Genomic DNA, 13,921 nt, shown 5'->3' on the forward strand with positions numbered 1-13,921 from the left:
AGACGCCATTCTGAATCAGTTTGTCTGGGTATTAAGGGGTGTGGTATTCAGTCCCTGTGTATTGTCTTTTTTATTTGGGATGCCACCTTCCCCCTGTCTGGGTTTTGGTGGAACTTTTAGTATATTTGGAGTTTTATTAAATAGGGAAGGAGCATATGACTAATTTCTTGCGATGTAAATGAATAACAGTCGTATTAAACACAAATTGGTGCTAGGGTGCTTGAAAAAACTGGGTGCATCTGTAATTAGAGGACCTGTGGAGTCACCCCTGATGCCCTGCCAAAGATCTCCTTCCATGTGACAGGGGACAGCAGTCGTTAGCGGATCCTGAGTGTGGGGTGGTATTATGAGTGAGGATCACATGGGAAGAGATGGCTGTCGGGGACATCTGGTGACCCGATCGGGGGGTGGGGGGAATGCAGTATTCTTCATTATAAATGTGTAAGACCCTTTAATTCCTAAATTCCTGATGGCATGTTGTCACTATACAAATGCTTCCCGTTATAAAACCCTAAAAACCCATTCCTAACAGACATTCTAGGCTGAATACCATTCACACCTCGTGTGTACATACCACACACATAACATCTCCTGTCTTCTGTACTAATCAAAAATCCCAAACAAAATCACCTTAGAAGTCCTATAAACCCTATGAAATCCAACTCTCATAACACCTCAAGTACTGAGAGGAGGAAGAGAAAGAACGAGCCAGTATGGATTGAAAGAAACCCCAAGCTAAACATGGAGACTAGTTGTTACAATGATTCTCATCAGCTGCGCAGGACATTTAAAATTGGTTCACACTTTCAATCGTATGTCGGAGAGAAAATAAGCAGAGCGGGCAAATTGGGGAGCAGAACCGCAGGTGAAGGCAGGCTCACAGGAACGGACCATGCTGAAGGAGGTAGGTGCTTTCAAGCTGATGCTCTTCAGCATTTCTTACCGGAGTGACGGGAGACCCAGGGAAGCGTGGCAGGCTTCGGGGAAGAGCAGTTAAGGAACCAGCAGCAGAGGTGAAGCTGTCAAGGACGGGGTTGTGCCAAACAGCAGCAGCTTCATCAGCAACCGAATTCGAAGCCGGTGGGGGAGCTGAAATAGGGTCTGCAATGCAGGAGATGCCATCCCAGAGTGAAGACTTAGCAACGTGCTACCGGTCGGCAAAGCTATCAGACACCACTGAGTTGGCCAGTGATGGTCAAAACCATGGGGTGCACCGACAGGCAAATTAACAATTTCAAGTTAATTTTGAATACCGACCATGCATGAAATGACATCATGGGGCAGTAGGAGCAAATGTTATAACAAGCAGATGAGTGTTAATGAAGAAGTTGGAAGACAGAAGTTGCACAAGTCTCCATATCTGAGATGTCAATGCTAGGAAAGTTAGAACAAGTAATATCTAATGCTACTGAAGTATGGACAGTGCAAAGAATTCCTGGTAAATGAAGTATATCAGGCAGTGAGCCTTTGGGGGAAAGATACCTGGCAGTAGAATATATTGGGGGCTCTACAAAACCCAGAGGGAGATTACTGGCAGGAGAGTACACCAGGTAATCCATTTAAAGTGTATGAAAAAATGACATTGTGAAAAGATACCTGGCAAGAGAGTATATCAGGGGATCTAAAGAATCTATGGAAGAATTCCTGGCAGGGGAGTATACAAGGAAGTCATCCTTGAGAAGTTGTTGCATAAAAGAGACTTTTTCTATCCTTGAAGTAGTTGTTTAAAAGAGACACTTTTGATAGCTTTGAGAAGTTGCTGTATGGAAGAGACATTCCTATCACCGTTAAGGAAACATCCTGCTTTGTGCAGCGCTGGGCTGTGCATCTCTCCTTTCTCTCTCTCATGCCCTCCTCCTCTTACGTTCCTCCTCGCACCCCCTATGGTGCTCTCTGTTTCTCCCATCTTCTCTATCTGCTACTCTATCTACTATCCAATCCCTCTCACTAAGTCTGGAAGGAATAAGTTCAAGAGGGACATCCTGGTCTTCAACCCAGGCCTCCCTATTGCTGATATCTACATTAGTTATTCCCCCAGACAGACTCTCACCGACATCCTCGTTGTCGTTCCATCACCAGACCTATGGACCCCTCATATGGTCTTGACTCCCTCTCCTATCTCTTCTTCTCCAATTAATGGTGGCACTCGGCTTCTTGGCCTGCTTCTGCTCCTCCAAGACCATCATGAATGTCTTCCTGAATGGTCCAAGGCCCTCAGCACAACCTTCTCCTTTTCAATAGGTGTCTCCCATGTCTTATTAACTTCCTTCCTTCTCCTCCTTCTAGCACCTCTCAGGCTCCTCTGACACCTTCTTCCGCGGCCTCTCTGGCACCTTCCTTCTCCTCTCTGGTTACTATGCCTCCTCCTGATACCACCTCTGCCCACTGTCTGGCCCATCTAACACATCCGCTGGGCATTCCTTAAGCCTGTACCCAACCCAGAAGGTTTTCAAATGTGACAACCTGCTCCACGTTGCTGCCCTCAACTCTCACTCTGCTGTCAAACACTCCTCCGACATCTGCCACATCTTCAAAGAACTTGACCTGGATGTCCTTGCTCTCTCCGAGACATGGTTCACGGCCAGCTCTGTCACGAGTTTTGACACTATCCACCCTAACGCTAAAGGTTATGAAAATATAGTGTGCAGTTGACCCATTGATTATGAACCTACAATCCATTAAAAAACGTCCAGCCACTGAAAATTCAAGAGGTTGGGAGATATGTCTTTTATAGAAAAGAGGGCCTTCTCAGAGTTTGGAGAGAGGATGTGCACTTTCCTAGGGGCTTGCTTAAAGAAGGCGAAGAGAAAAGAGTAGTAGATATCACAGTTGAGGATGGCTTAACTGGGTTGACAAAGATCATGGCTCAGCATTTTTTGATTATTCCATCTTGAAGTCTGATAATGCAGAATCTTTGGACCAGGTTTTATACTTTTTTCCAAACCTAAATATCCCTTGCTTAAACCCAAATAACTAGCAGTCTCTGGATTCAAGTGTTATTGGTGAAAGAAATAAGTGTGCCATGGGTGATAAAAGGACTTTTATGCACAATTTGGTCATATCCTGATTTCGGTATTGGAACAACAAATCAGATCTGCCTCTGTGGTACATGCTGAAGTGGCCATTACAGTAATCCCTAAGCCCAATAAACACCCCCTGTGAAAAATCCAAGGTGAAGCAACCCCTTTGGGACTATGGCAGGAGAACAGGTACGCGGCAGAAAGAAATAAGCGGGAAGAGGGCGGTGAGGCTGAACCTGATAATAGTCCATGAGAAGGGTGTAAGCCATACAATAACCAGACAGCCTGAGGGACCAGATAGTCCATGTGTGAACCAGAGGCTGCGTGCAGAATTCGAAGGATCAAGATTCATCACTATTGTTGTTGCAAAGAAGGAACAAGTTTAGAAAACCGGTTCTACGTTAAAAGAACGAAGCTGAAAAGAACGTAGATTGATACAGAGGAGCTGAAAGCTTCACATAACGAAAATGTTGCATTTAAATGACAATTATCCTCCACTTTCCATGTAATGGAAGCGGGAGATACCCTTGCAACTCCCGAACCCGTAATGGTGAACTGGGGGTGCACGCCTTGTTCAGCATTATGGGATCCAAAGTTTTTATCCATACCGAATGCGCGCTAAACACGCATTCGGCATTTTTGGGCAATACCTAGAAAACCAGCTACTCCACTGTAGAGATTAACTTTTTGAACTGATAACCGTGTGCATGGGACCCCAAGCAACCTTCTCTAAGAAGATAGGACACCTTTAATGACCCAGTTTGGAACTCTAACAGGTCGGTGCCTGAGAGAGAGAAAATTGGGCGGGGTCATAAACCAGCCACCAGAAAACAAGTTTAGTGGGGGCAAACTTTCTTAAGCTAAGCTTTTGTTGTTTAGTTATTAGTTGTAGGGATAGATCATAGGATAGAATAGGTTTGGATGGAGCACGGAATTCTTGTGAGACATCCCAATGAGCACAAGTTTTTTGTTTTCTTTGACATTATGGAAACACATCCTCACAGCAATAGGAAGAATCGAGGTCTTCTTTTCTTTAATAAAACTTGTCGAACCAGGTCTTCTTGTCTGTCTTCTGGAACTTCTATGTCTGACTTAGCACATTCATCTTCTGTGCCAATTTCTACCCACTATCACTACTCAATGTGTATGCGAAATGCAAGTTGAAAGTATTTGCATTGAGACTAGAAGTCTTGGTGCCAAAACCTATCCACTGCGATCAGGTTAGCTTTATTAAAAAGCATCATGTTCACAATAATATACCGGACGTTACTTGACATACTACTGCTCCATAAGAATGGGATGCAGCCAAGTGCTGAGTCAGCATTAACTAAGAGAATGTGTTCCACCAGGTGGGTTGGAAGTACCTTTCCTACACTATGACAATTTGGTTTTGGTCATCTTTTTATGAACATGTTTAGAATGTTGTTTCTTCTCCCACACAGTACTTACTGTGGTCAGTGGTTTGGACACAGAGGCAGGCGTCAGGGTTATCCCCTTTCATTTACCCATTTAATTTGGCTACCAAAAACGTAGCCTCTGCGATCAGTAGATATAATAAAACTTTGCTTTAGTAAGATTTCTAAAGTACCGTTATACGATTGGATTGGGATTTATAAAGCACTGGCGCCCAAACCCAAAGGTGTTAGCCCAAAGGCTGACCTCGTAGTTCTACACTTCTTGCTGGATTTTCCTCAACTAGTGCTATTTCTGCTGCTGGATGCTTTTAGGGAAGTTTCTCATTTCAAGGATAACAAATGCAAGACTAAGTGCGTCCTCATCTCTCATTACTGTCACAGGACACTGACCCCAAGGTATGTGAATACCTCCTCTGTCCATTTGATGTCTAGGTCTCCAACCAAAGTACAGAGGCACATCAAGTATATCATGCAAGACAACATAAAATGAAATATGGATAAATGTAAAATTGCCAGAAAAAGGTGGGAGGCAATTACAGCTTATTCTATAGGTTAAGATACTTTGCGTTAAATTGAAGCTTTTACCCAAGGTGCATTTTTTTTGGCATATTACGACCGACCCTGCCACACAAATTACTAAAACCTGTTGAAAATATTTTGAAGACGTTTCTATTGAATGAAAAAAGAAGTAGAGAGAGGGTGCCAAAGCAGGTTCTTCAGAAAAATGTGGAATTAGAGGGCGCAGGCTTCCCTCACGTAAGGAAATACCTTAGAACATTTTTGTTGCAAATCCTCAGGTGAGTTCAGAATGGTCATAGCTCAGTTGCCACTGCTACACTCAAGGAATTCCTGCATATGGGTAAACGGACCATCAAACTTATTCTGGTACCCTTGCTAACAAGTGGACAAATCGCTGTGCAGCAAAACTGCTTTGAAAACACTCAGCAACAACTCAATTGGAAGCCCAAGATCAGTTCTGTTTGGGAAAATAATTGCCTGCTTTACTTTGAAATTGTAAAATTGTAAAGTTCAGCTGAAGCAATCAAAAGCTCAGATATGGCTAACTGTCTGACCCGTTTAACATGTTAGATGTGGCAATAGTCTCAATGTTTCACGAGGCCCAGAGTATATAATTTTATAGCTCTACTGACTCCCCTTTCAGTTTCTACTCTGTATAGAATGTTGGAGAAGACTAGTTCCACCCTGTAGGGACTATTGCTTTAAGATGGGCTGGAAAGAGGAACTTTATGTACAAGTTAGCAAGACTATTAAAATATTAAGTACCAACATTCATATAATTTGGAGCATGAAGGCGTGAGGGAATTTCATGTGGACGTTTTAAACCGGACTGGCATGGTTTCTGGCTGCTTGATCCCCAGAGATCCAATACTGGTGATCCTGGGGGTCATCCCTTGCACCGGAACCCCCACCCCCTTTATGTGGTTATGTTTGGATTCCCTGTGCCTTGCTGTGATTATAGTTAATAAGGAGAACTTAGTATCTGGAAATCTGCCAGGATACCATCTTGTGACGATTGAACTGATTCAATGACCTTGTTATCCGAGAGCTGAGAGAAGGGCTCTTGCAACGAAAGAGAGTTCCTAGAAATATACAAGGCAATATCAGCTTCTTTGAATGACTTGTCAGTGTAATTTTGCTGACACCCTAGTCTCTGTGTCCTGCCCTCTTTCCTAGGTCTCTGCCCTATCCCTCCCCAAGTAACAGTATAGTTTTATCTCCCGATTATATTGTGCACTACTCTTTAATAAAGACCCTGTTTATCCTTTTGGCACAGTCACCTGTTGACCGGCAGAATACCCAAACTCCTCTCTTTTCTAGTCTGTTAAAATATTGTAGCCACTTTTGAATGGTTTATAGGATGAGTCTGTTAATTAGGGGATAGAGTTGTGCTTCCCGTTTTTAAATTGGATAGTAAGTAGTAACAGGGATGTTGGTTTGAGGAATCAATGCAATCGTATCATCGTTTCTGCCTTATTTTGCTCATGTGTTCAAAGAAGAAAAAGAATCATTTAAATAATGGGGATAGTCACCTTAGTGATTAACATATAAAGAGTAGGCCCAAGAAGCAGGTGTACATGAAGAGTAAGTAACATCACCTAGAAAGTACATTTAAATAATTTATATATAACTTTCTTAATGAATGAGATGTGTTTTCTGGTTAGTCATCCAAAACCTTAAAAGCAGGATCTGTTAAGGAAAATGGCTGTCTCTTCGATTAAAGCTACTACTGCAAGGTGTTTGTGGTTGCTGCTAATGCCAGTAGAACACATTTTGAATCGAGAGCTCATGTTTCCTGTGGTCACGCCTGAGTAGGTCACCCATTCCTGGTTTTATCTGTTTGGATTTTGGGACTTGCAGTATTTTCTTTCCCATTTGAAAATTAGCAAATCTACAAGTCCCAGAATTCCAAGCAAAAACAAGACTGGATGGCCCATGCATACCAATGGGAGACTGGAGAGGTCTGTTTGTGGAGTACTGAGTAGTTATTGAAAGGTTCCTGTTTTTTCGTTGATGGAAGATTAATTTGCTGATGGAAGTATCTTGTCAGTGAGAAACCTTGATTTATTAATGGTGATAAATATGCAAAATAAACATGATTTTTGGAAGGGAATCTAGACTTTACATCGTATTGCAGGAATGCCAGATAGAACAAATTGTGATGATAAAAAAAGACCAGAAAGACTCAAATGTAAATTGACAAGTTGTGCCACAAAACTCTAGATAAGGCCTGATGGAGAAAAACACCTCATATCACATAAGACATGAAGGACCATCTCAGTTTAGGCAACCAGAAACACCCATCTCCGGTTTGATAAGCCAGAAAAAAACGGTTCATATCAGGTCCACCAAACAAATCCAACGCAACTCTGATTTGATAACAGACCCAGATCAGAGTCAGTGAAAATCAAATCGGAACCAGTCATCAGTGAAAAATGACCCAGCTCCAATCCAGGTCTGAAGAAACAGCAGGAATCTGGTATGCAGCACATAATTTAAATTGGAAAGAAATGTAATCTAGTCAGACAAAGCTGGTCCTCCAAGTCAAACAGTAAGGATTGGCTGAGGTCTATCCGTCAATAATGCAAGTTGATGCAGTACACGAGTGAGAGCAAGAACAAATCGAATCCCCCTAGTGAAAACAATCCAGGTCTGAAACTGATGAGAAACACCTCACTCGAAGACAACCAATCGGACACGAGAGGTAAAAAATGCTGGGAACTACTCTACTGCTTAAAACCTAGACGAGCATAGTAATTTGAACACCAATAGGTACGTTTGGCTCCCCAGGTCAACTGGTGCCATACAAACATATCTATATGACATTAACTGTATGTGTGGTGATATGTATAAAGGAGGATAAGGATACATATCGTGGCATTGAAAGTATAAAGAGTCTTCGATAATGGACCAAAAGGTATAGTTTGCATCTCATGCGCTAGTTAAATATGTGGCAAGCTATATACTAGCTCTTTGTTTCCTAGAGGTAGCTCCTGCTTACTTGATGAAACGGATAACCAGAAGCTACCTTCAGCTGCTGTTGATCAAATGTTTATGTCGAGCACTGCTAACCCAGCAGGGTGCAATTAGTTCTAACCCAATTAAACTGAGCAAGTTCATATAATAATGAAAGGTATATGAACACAGTGTTTCCTCTTTAAGGTTCTCAACCCTCCCAGATAAAGCTTCATGGCACATGCCTTTATCCTTACATGAACCCATCCTTTCTATTAGCTAGGATATGTCAGATACCTCACCCCTATCATCTCATACAAGTCTCAGGTGCCTCCTGTAAAACACCCTCCAGCGCTCACTCACCTTCCCAGCCAGAATCAGCAAGCCAGTGTCCTGGTCATACAGAGGGATCACAGCCCTGCAATATAAAAAAGCAGCATTATACTTAAGTACATTTGAGAGACATGGTGCAACAATCAGGGTAGTGCAAAGACGACAACTATTCCACAGTTATAGTATAGCATACCCAGAGCCACACAAAGAAGCCAGCTATGTGCCAGAGAGGGACCTAGGACCATGTTTGGAAATGAAGAACAAGACGTCAATTGTATACTAAACCAAGAAGAGGACTAGTCAGGGAAGATAGCCCAGTACAACGTGATAGCAAGCACAGCTCTCACATACTTGATTCTTTGTATGTAGAGTCACGGTTATGTAGGCCCAATCTAACTGCACAGTGTTTGTCTTCTCTGTATCACAAGTTGGTAAAAGAAATAGTAGACATTCACAGTTCAATAACCCTGATTAACATCAGACACAGAATGTATCCAGTAATACATGTCCTCGATCCCCATTCGACCCTTGTAGACAGTACTTACTCCCTGTTAAACACTGTACATATCCTATACCCACCCAGGCACATCAGTAATTATTGATTGCAGGTGCAGTGCCCCCCCTCCCCTCTTTTCAACTGTGTACTGGTATGGAATCTGTGTTTTAGGTGGTAATAGAGCAGTCCATCCACAATTGTTTTACTATTTACTTTTAACGAAGCGACTCAGACTTCTGCATACAGTCTTGCTTTATTTTCAACTTGTGACAAGCATTGGTTTCTCCCATCTGGTCCTTAGTTCTGAGAATATATCCGCAATGTGCATGAGGTTTAGCATTTGAATGGACTGAGGCCTTGGTCACTATGTGCGATCAAACTGATCCTGCTAATGTAAGTACATTCAAAAAAACGTAACACATGGTCCTTGGATACTAACCATTTGTAATGCCGACAGCCTTCAGCTTCACATCTATTAATGTCAGACGGTATTACTTATTTCTTCTATGCAGGGTGGCCTTGCCATGTCTGTGACCCAAGGCAGGAGAGGCAAATTGACATCTCCTTGCCCTAGGTGGAGTTGCATTCAAGCCTACTGCAATGAGTATTTCTATCCAGAAACATCATCCCGGGCCAGTAATCTTTAGTTACCAAAGAGAGTGCTGGTTGGAAACAGGATGTAAAATGTGTATAAGACATAGGGTAGGAATTTGTGTTTTGGTTTAAGACTCCCATGACGACTACCCATTGACACACAGGCGACAACATTCCCAGTTCCATGCGTGACACTGCAAGCCAGTATTGTTTTTTTCTCTCGTTGCATTCTGGGACTTGTAGGTCGATAATTACAACAGGAAAGATAACTCCAAGCATCAGCATGCAATGGGAAAAACCATGACTGGCTTCAGGTGTCAAACATGGAAATGGAAAACCTGGCACTATTATGACACTGGCTAGCACTTGGGTGAGTTTTGGTCCATAACATCTGGCCAGCCAAAGGCAGCAAATTAGAGGAGACATGGGAAAACAACTCACTCCCAAAAGAGCTTCAGCTAAGTTACTGGGGGAGGAATGCTCCCTTCAATCTGCATCTGTCTTACCACTACTGATGAAACCCTCTGCTTGCTGACCAAAAAGTCCTAGCAAACTATTACCCAGTGTATCTCCTTCTCCATTACTCAAAGGTCCTTGAGCTGGGGGTCTTCAATCGGATCACTTGAAGATAATGGCCTTGGAAATCCACTTTAATCTGGTTTATGTAGAAAACACTCCACCGGGACTCCACTCATGCATGTCTCCAATTTACACTCTGGTGCATCATCACTCCAAACACTCTGCAATACGTATTCTTTATGACCTCGCTGAAGCTTTCGACACTGTTGACCACTCCTCTTTCATCACTCTCCATGACCTTGGGTTTCACAAATACGCTCTTGCCTGGATTGCCTTCTACTTAGGTCAATCCTTTACATTTCTTTGAACTCACACACTCCTGGCACCACCAGTCTTCCCTGTCGGCATACCCAAGGATCAGTCCTTGGACCTCTGCTCGTTAGCCTGTATACCTCTGCCCTAGTAAGACTTATCTCATGAGAAGTGTTCAAATACAAGTTCAGAGCTTCTTCGGGCTCTTGATTGGAAAAGGGGTTTCCCTTCCCCAAGGTTCAAGATAGTTCACGGTACAACAAAGAGGGGTTCCCTTCCCCAAGCTTTCAAGTCTCTCAACTTTCCAAAACAACACAATTCCTTGTGCTACTTCCCACCTCTTCTGGCCTGGTTACCTTTCATCAATTTCATAGAGTTCAGTTCTTTACTTTCAGATCACACAAGTTTTCATGCATATTCAATCACAAGCTTGTGGGTTATTTAAGTGGCTTTTCCATAGGTGGGTGTACTCGGTATAGGCGCAGTTGTCGGACTACACGGTCCACCCATTACGGGCCACGAAACCGGCACACCTTACTTGCTTCTTCATAGGCAGGTTGCCACTGGTTCAGCTTCACAGTGGTGCTTGACATATTCTCATTTCACATCCTCATGATTTTTTATCACTATTCACTAGTTGCACTTTCACATAGTCTCCTGGCTCTTACCACTGCTTATTCCCTTAAGTTACACAGTTCTTCATATTCATATGGCACTTGCCAGTGCTTGTTCTCTCAGGTTAAACAGTTCCTTTTTTATCAGGGAATTGCACAAAACTGCTTTGAATGAGATAGGTATTCAAAAGGCTTCCTTTCATTCAAATCAGTCACTTTGTAGAAACCAACATAAAACTCCCAGTATAGTCTCCTTCTGGGAACTTGTACACTTGTTCACGGGCGTAGTCACAAGTTCAAATATGACAGTTTTCTCTGGCCCTCTCTTGGCCTGGAAAAGGATAGCCTTTCTTTCATATTCTTTTACAGTTCGGTATTCACAAAATCTTTTACTCTGTTTTCTTATCAGTTTTGTGTCATCGTGATTATCAAAAGTATTTAGAAATTTGACTGAGTTCAAACTTGACTGGCATTCATATGTCTAAAAACGGTCTCTTGCTCACCTGACCTGCAGCAACCATGCAGTCTACAGCTCAATGACCCGGAGTTGTCGTAGTCACTCAGCCTTCTCTGACTCACTGGGTACGCTGTCTCCAGGTGCGCTTCTCTGCGACGGCCGGGTCGCTGTGGCTGTCGCTTCTCCTGGCTTGGCGTGCCTCTTCTCCAGGGTCGTCGGTGCCTCGGCTATACAGAGAGAGAGAGAGAGTCTCTCTGACTCTGGGCATTATGCAGACCAGCTCTGCTACCAGAGACCCCTCGAATGCTCCCACCACAATCAGCTGCCGCTGAAACAACTCTGCAGCTCGTAGATACTTCAGGGACACGTCTCTCTGGCTTCACCTCCAGCTTCTCCAGCAAGCTTTCCACAGACTATTCCATTGGCCCCACCTCTCCTTTAGCTGAAGACTCTTCTTTTCTATATCAGCTTGATCCTGTATCTGCTGGCTACTTTTGGTCGTTAGTGCCAAGGTGCCCTCGGGGGACCGTTGCACTTAATAAATTCTATTAACATAACACCTGAGCAGGCCTTTTATACCGTCCCATTGGCTTCAGGTGTAGGCAATGTTCATTCATTACATAAAGATCTTGGTACTCGGCATCCCTCTTCCTCGTCCCAGTACCAGAGTGGTTTTTACTGAGAGATTTTCTGCTGGAAAGATAGGGAGGGGGCTGGTAATAACCTACAAAGGCTGGGGGGCTATTGGACTTGTTATTAAAGGGAAATGGGGGATACTGTGTCTCACTCAAGGGTACCTCATCCCAAGTCTCCTCTACCCAGGTGATCTTCCCTCGTATAACCACCCCTACGGTCAGGATCCGATAGCAACGTCCTTTCCCTGGCCACCTGGGGGGAGGAGGATATATTGGGGAAAGAAGTGAGGACGGCCTCAGATTCCTCACAGGTCCTCTTTGATGGCAGCCTCTGACTGCAACAATTCATCACTACCACTGCCTCTGCTGCTCGTGTTAACCTCCTCAAACATTCAGAAAATAACCACTCCACAAAAACTCTAATCTCCACCCTGTTGCTCAGAATACTTTACTACTGCTCAAGCCAATTACTTAAACTTCACCTTTACTCCTTCGTCCTTCGAGACAAAGAGCACAGCTTTGCAACCTGCACTTTGTACAACCTACTTTGATACATTCTAGGGTATCATCACTGCTTCCATGATGGGAGCCCCTTTCCATGAGGGCAAGCTGGTGAGTTTATTACCCGATAGTCCCCCTTAGGGTGGTACATGGTAGGTGGATCTCACGGGAGGGGAAAACAATGACCCTGGCAGAACGCAGTATTTATCTTCCCGTTTGGTGTCTCCACCTTCTTTAATCCCTACTCCAGTCCCTCTGGTCCCCCACACCACTATTTGTTATAGTTTAGTAGAGGACACACTTAAAAGGACAGGGACGAGCAGGAGGGAGGCTCTCCCACACCTGATACAGAATAGCACAGTGACGAGGAGGATGTAGTAAGGGGGCGAAAGCCCACCATGGAACCAACACAAGGTACAGCTGCCAAAAGGGAAAACTGATTGTAAAGAAGGACTCATTCCATGGTTGAACAACTAGCCCTGGAGGAGCAGGGAAGGAGACCCTATCCCGTTCAGAGGATCCCGAAGATTGAAGGCCCGGGACACGGACTGCCACAAATACCTGAGAGGTTTAGAGAGGCCGACCTGATCAGTTGCCAAGCCAAAGGAAGCCAGCCCAGCAAAACCCGACCAGGAACAGAGATGCGGCCAGCAGAAGGTGAGAGAGAGACACTGGAGCTACGAAGCCGCGAGAAGGAGAATGCTGAGCGCAGCAGGAGCAGAGAAGCTTCACTCCAACTCCCGAAGGGACCGGAGACCGCCCCAAGAGTTCCCAAAGGTAGGGAAAGGGCTAGACTGGTCAGGGGGGCATTGAGGGAGCTGATGTAGCTCGTGAAAACAAACTTTGCAAACTTGATAAACCTGATAAGAAGAGGGGAGTATGGAACAAAAATAAGTTCCCAACATAGGAACTTACGTCCCCTGCACACTATCTAGTATCTGGATGACCAGACCAACATTTATAGAAAGAGTAGTAAAGTAACTCTATGAAATAAAGTCTTAATAAAGGACGTGTTGGTATGAAAAAAATACAAATTCTTAAAAAAGGACAACATTCAATCGTTTAAGGTCACAAGAAACAATCTTCATTATTTATTCTTGATAGTGCAGCTGTGGTAGGCCCAACGCGTTTCGAGTGAAACAGACACTCTTCATCAGGGGCAAAAACAATGATTCTAGGAAAAAATATGCACAATATTTAGTATAGAATAATGTATAAATCCAAGTGAAAACTTTTTACCAAATGTCTTTTCTGACTCGACAAAGCAAGTGGTCCCATGATTTTGTACAGTAATTAAAACCCTAGAACATTCAACATGTATGAGATTTGCTGGATACAGAAGAGTAACTGACAACAAGTAAATACTTATTCATATATTTTGGAAAAAACAGACATTAATTGTTTAGATAATAAATAATATAGTGTTAATGTGGATCACAAAACAGATAAGTCACAAAAGCATGAAGAAAAAAAAAAAAGGGGGAAAGAGAAAAATCTAACCTTGTATGTTTTATATAAAAAAGGGGGACTGGACGGGGACTGTGACAGGAA

The 13,921-nt window shown here is 43.4% G+C and overlaps 1 protein-coding gene across 1 annotated transcript in view; it reads right to left on the reverse strand.

Annotated features, from left to right (window-relative positions):
• Nucleotides 1-13,921, reverse strand: part of CORO7 (coronin 7) — a 1,792,839-nt gene that overhangs the window by 395,474 nt on the left and 1,383,444 nt on the right. Inside the window, exon 9 of the mRNA XM_069646849.1 lies at nt 8,273-8,327. Within this exon, the coding sequence (XP_069502950.1) occupies nt 8,273-8,327 (55 nt within the window). The remainder of the gene's footprint in view (nt 1-8,272; nt 8,328-13,921) is intronic.

This window comes from Ambystoma mexicanum, chromosome 2q (assembly GCF_040938575.1).
Source record: "Ambystoma mexicanum isolate Mex_15411 chromosome 2q, UKY_AmexF1_1, whole genome shotgun sequence".
In the NCBI taxonomy this organism is placed as follows: Eukaryota; Metazoa; Chordata; class Amphibia; order Caudata; family Ambystomatidae; genus Ambystoma; species Ambystoma mexicanum.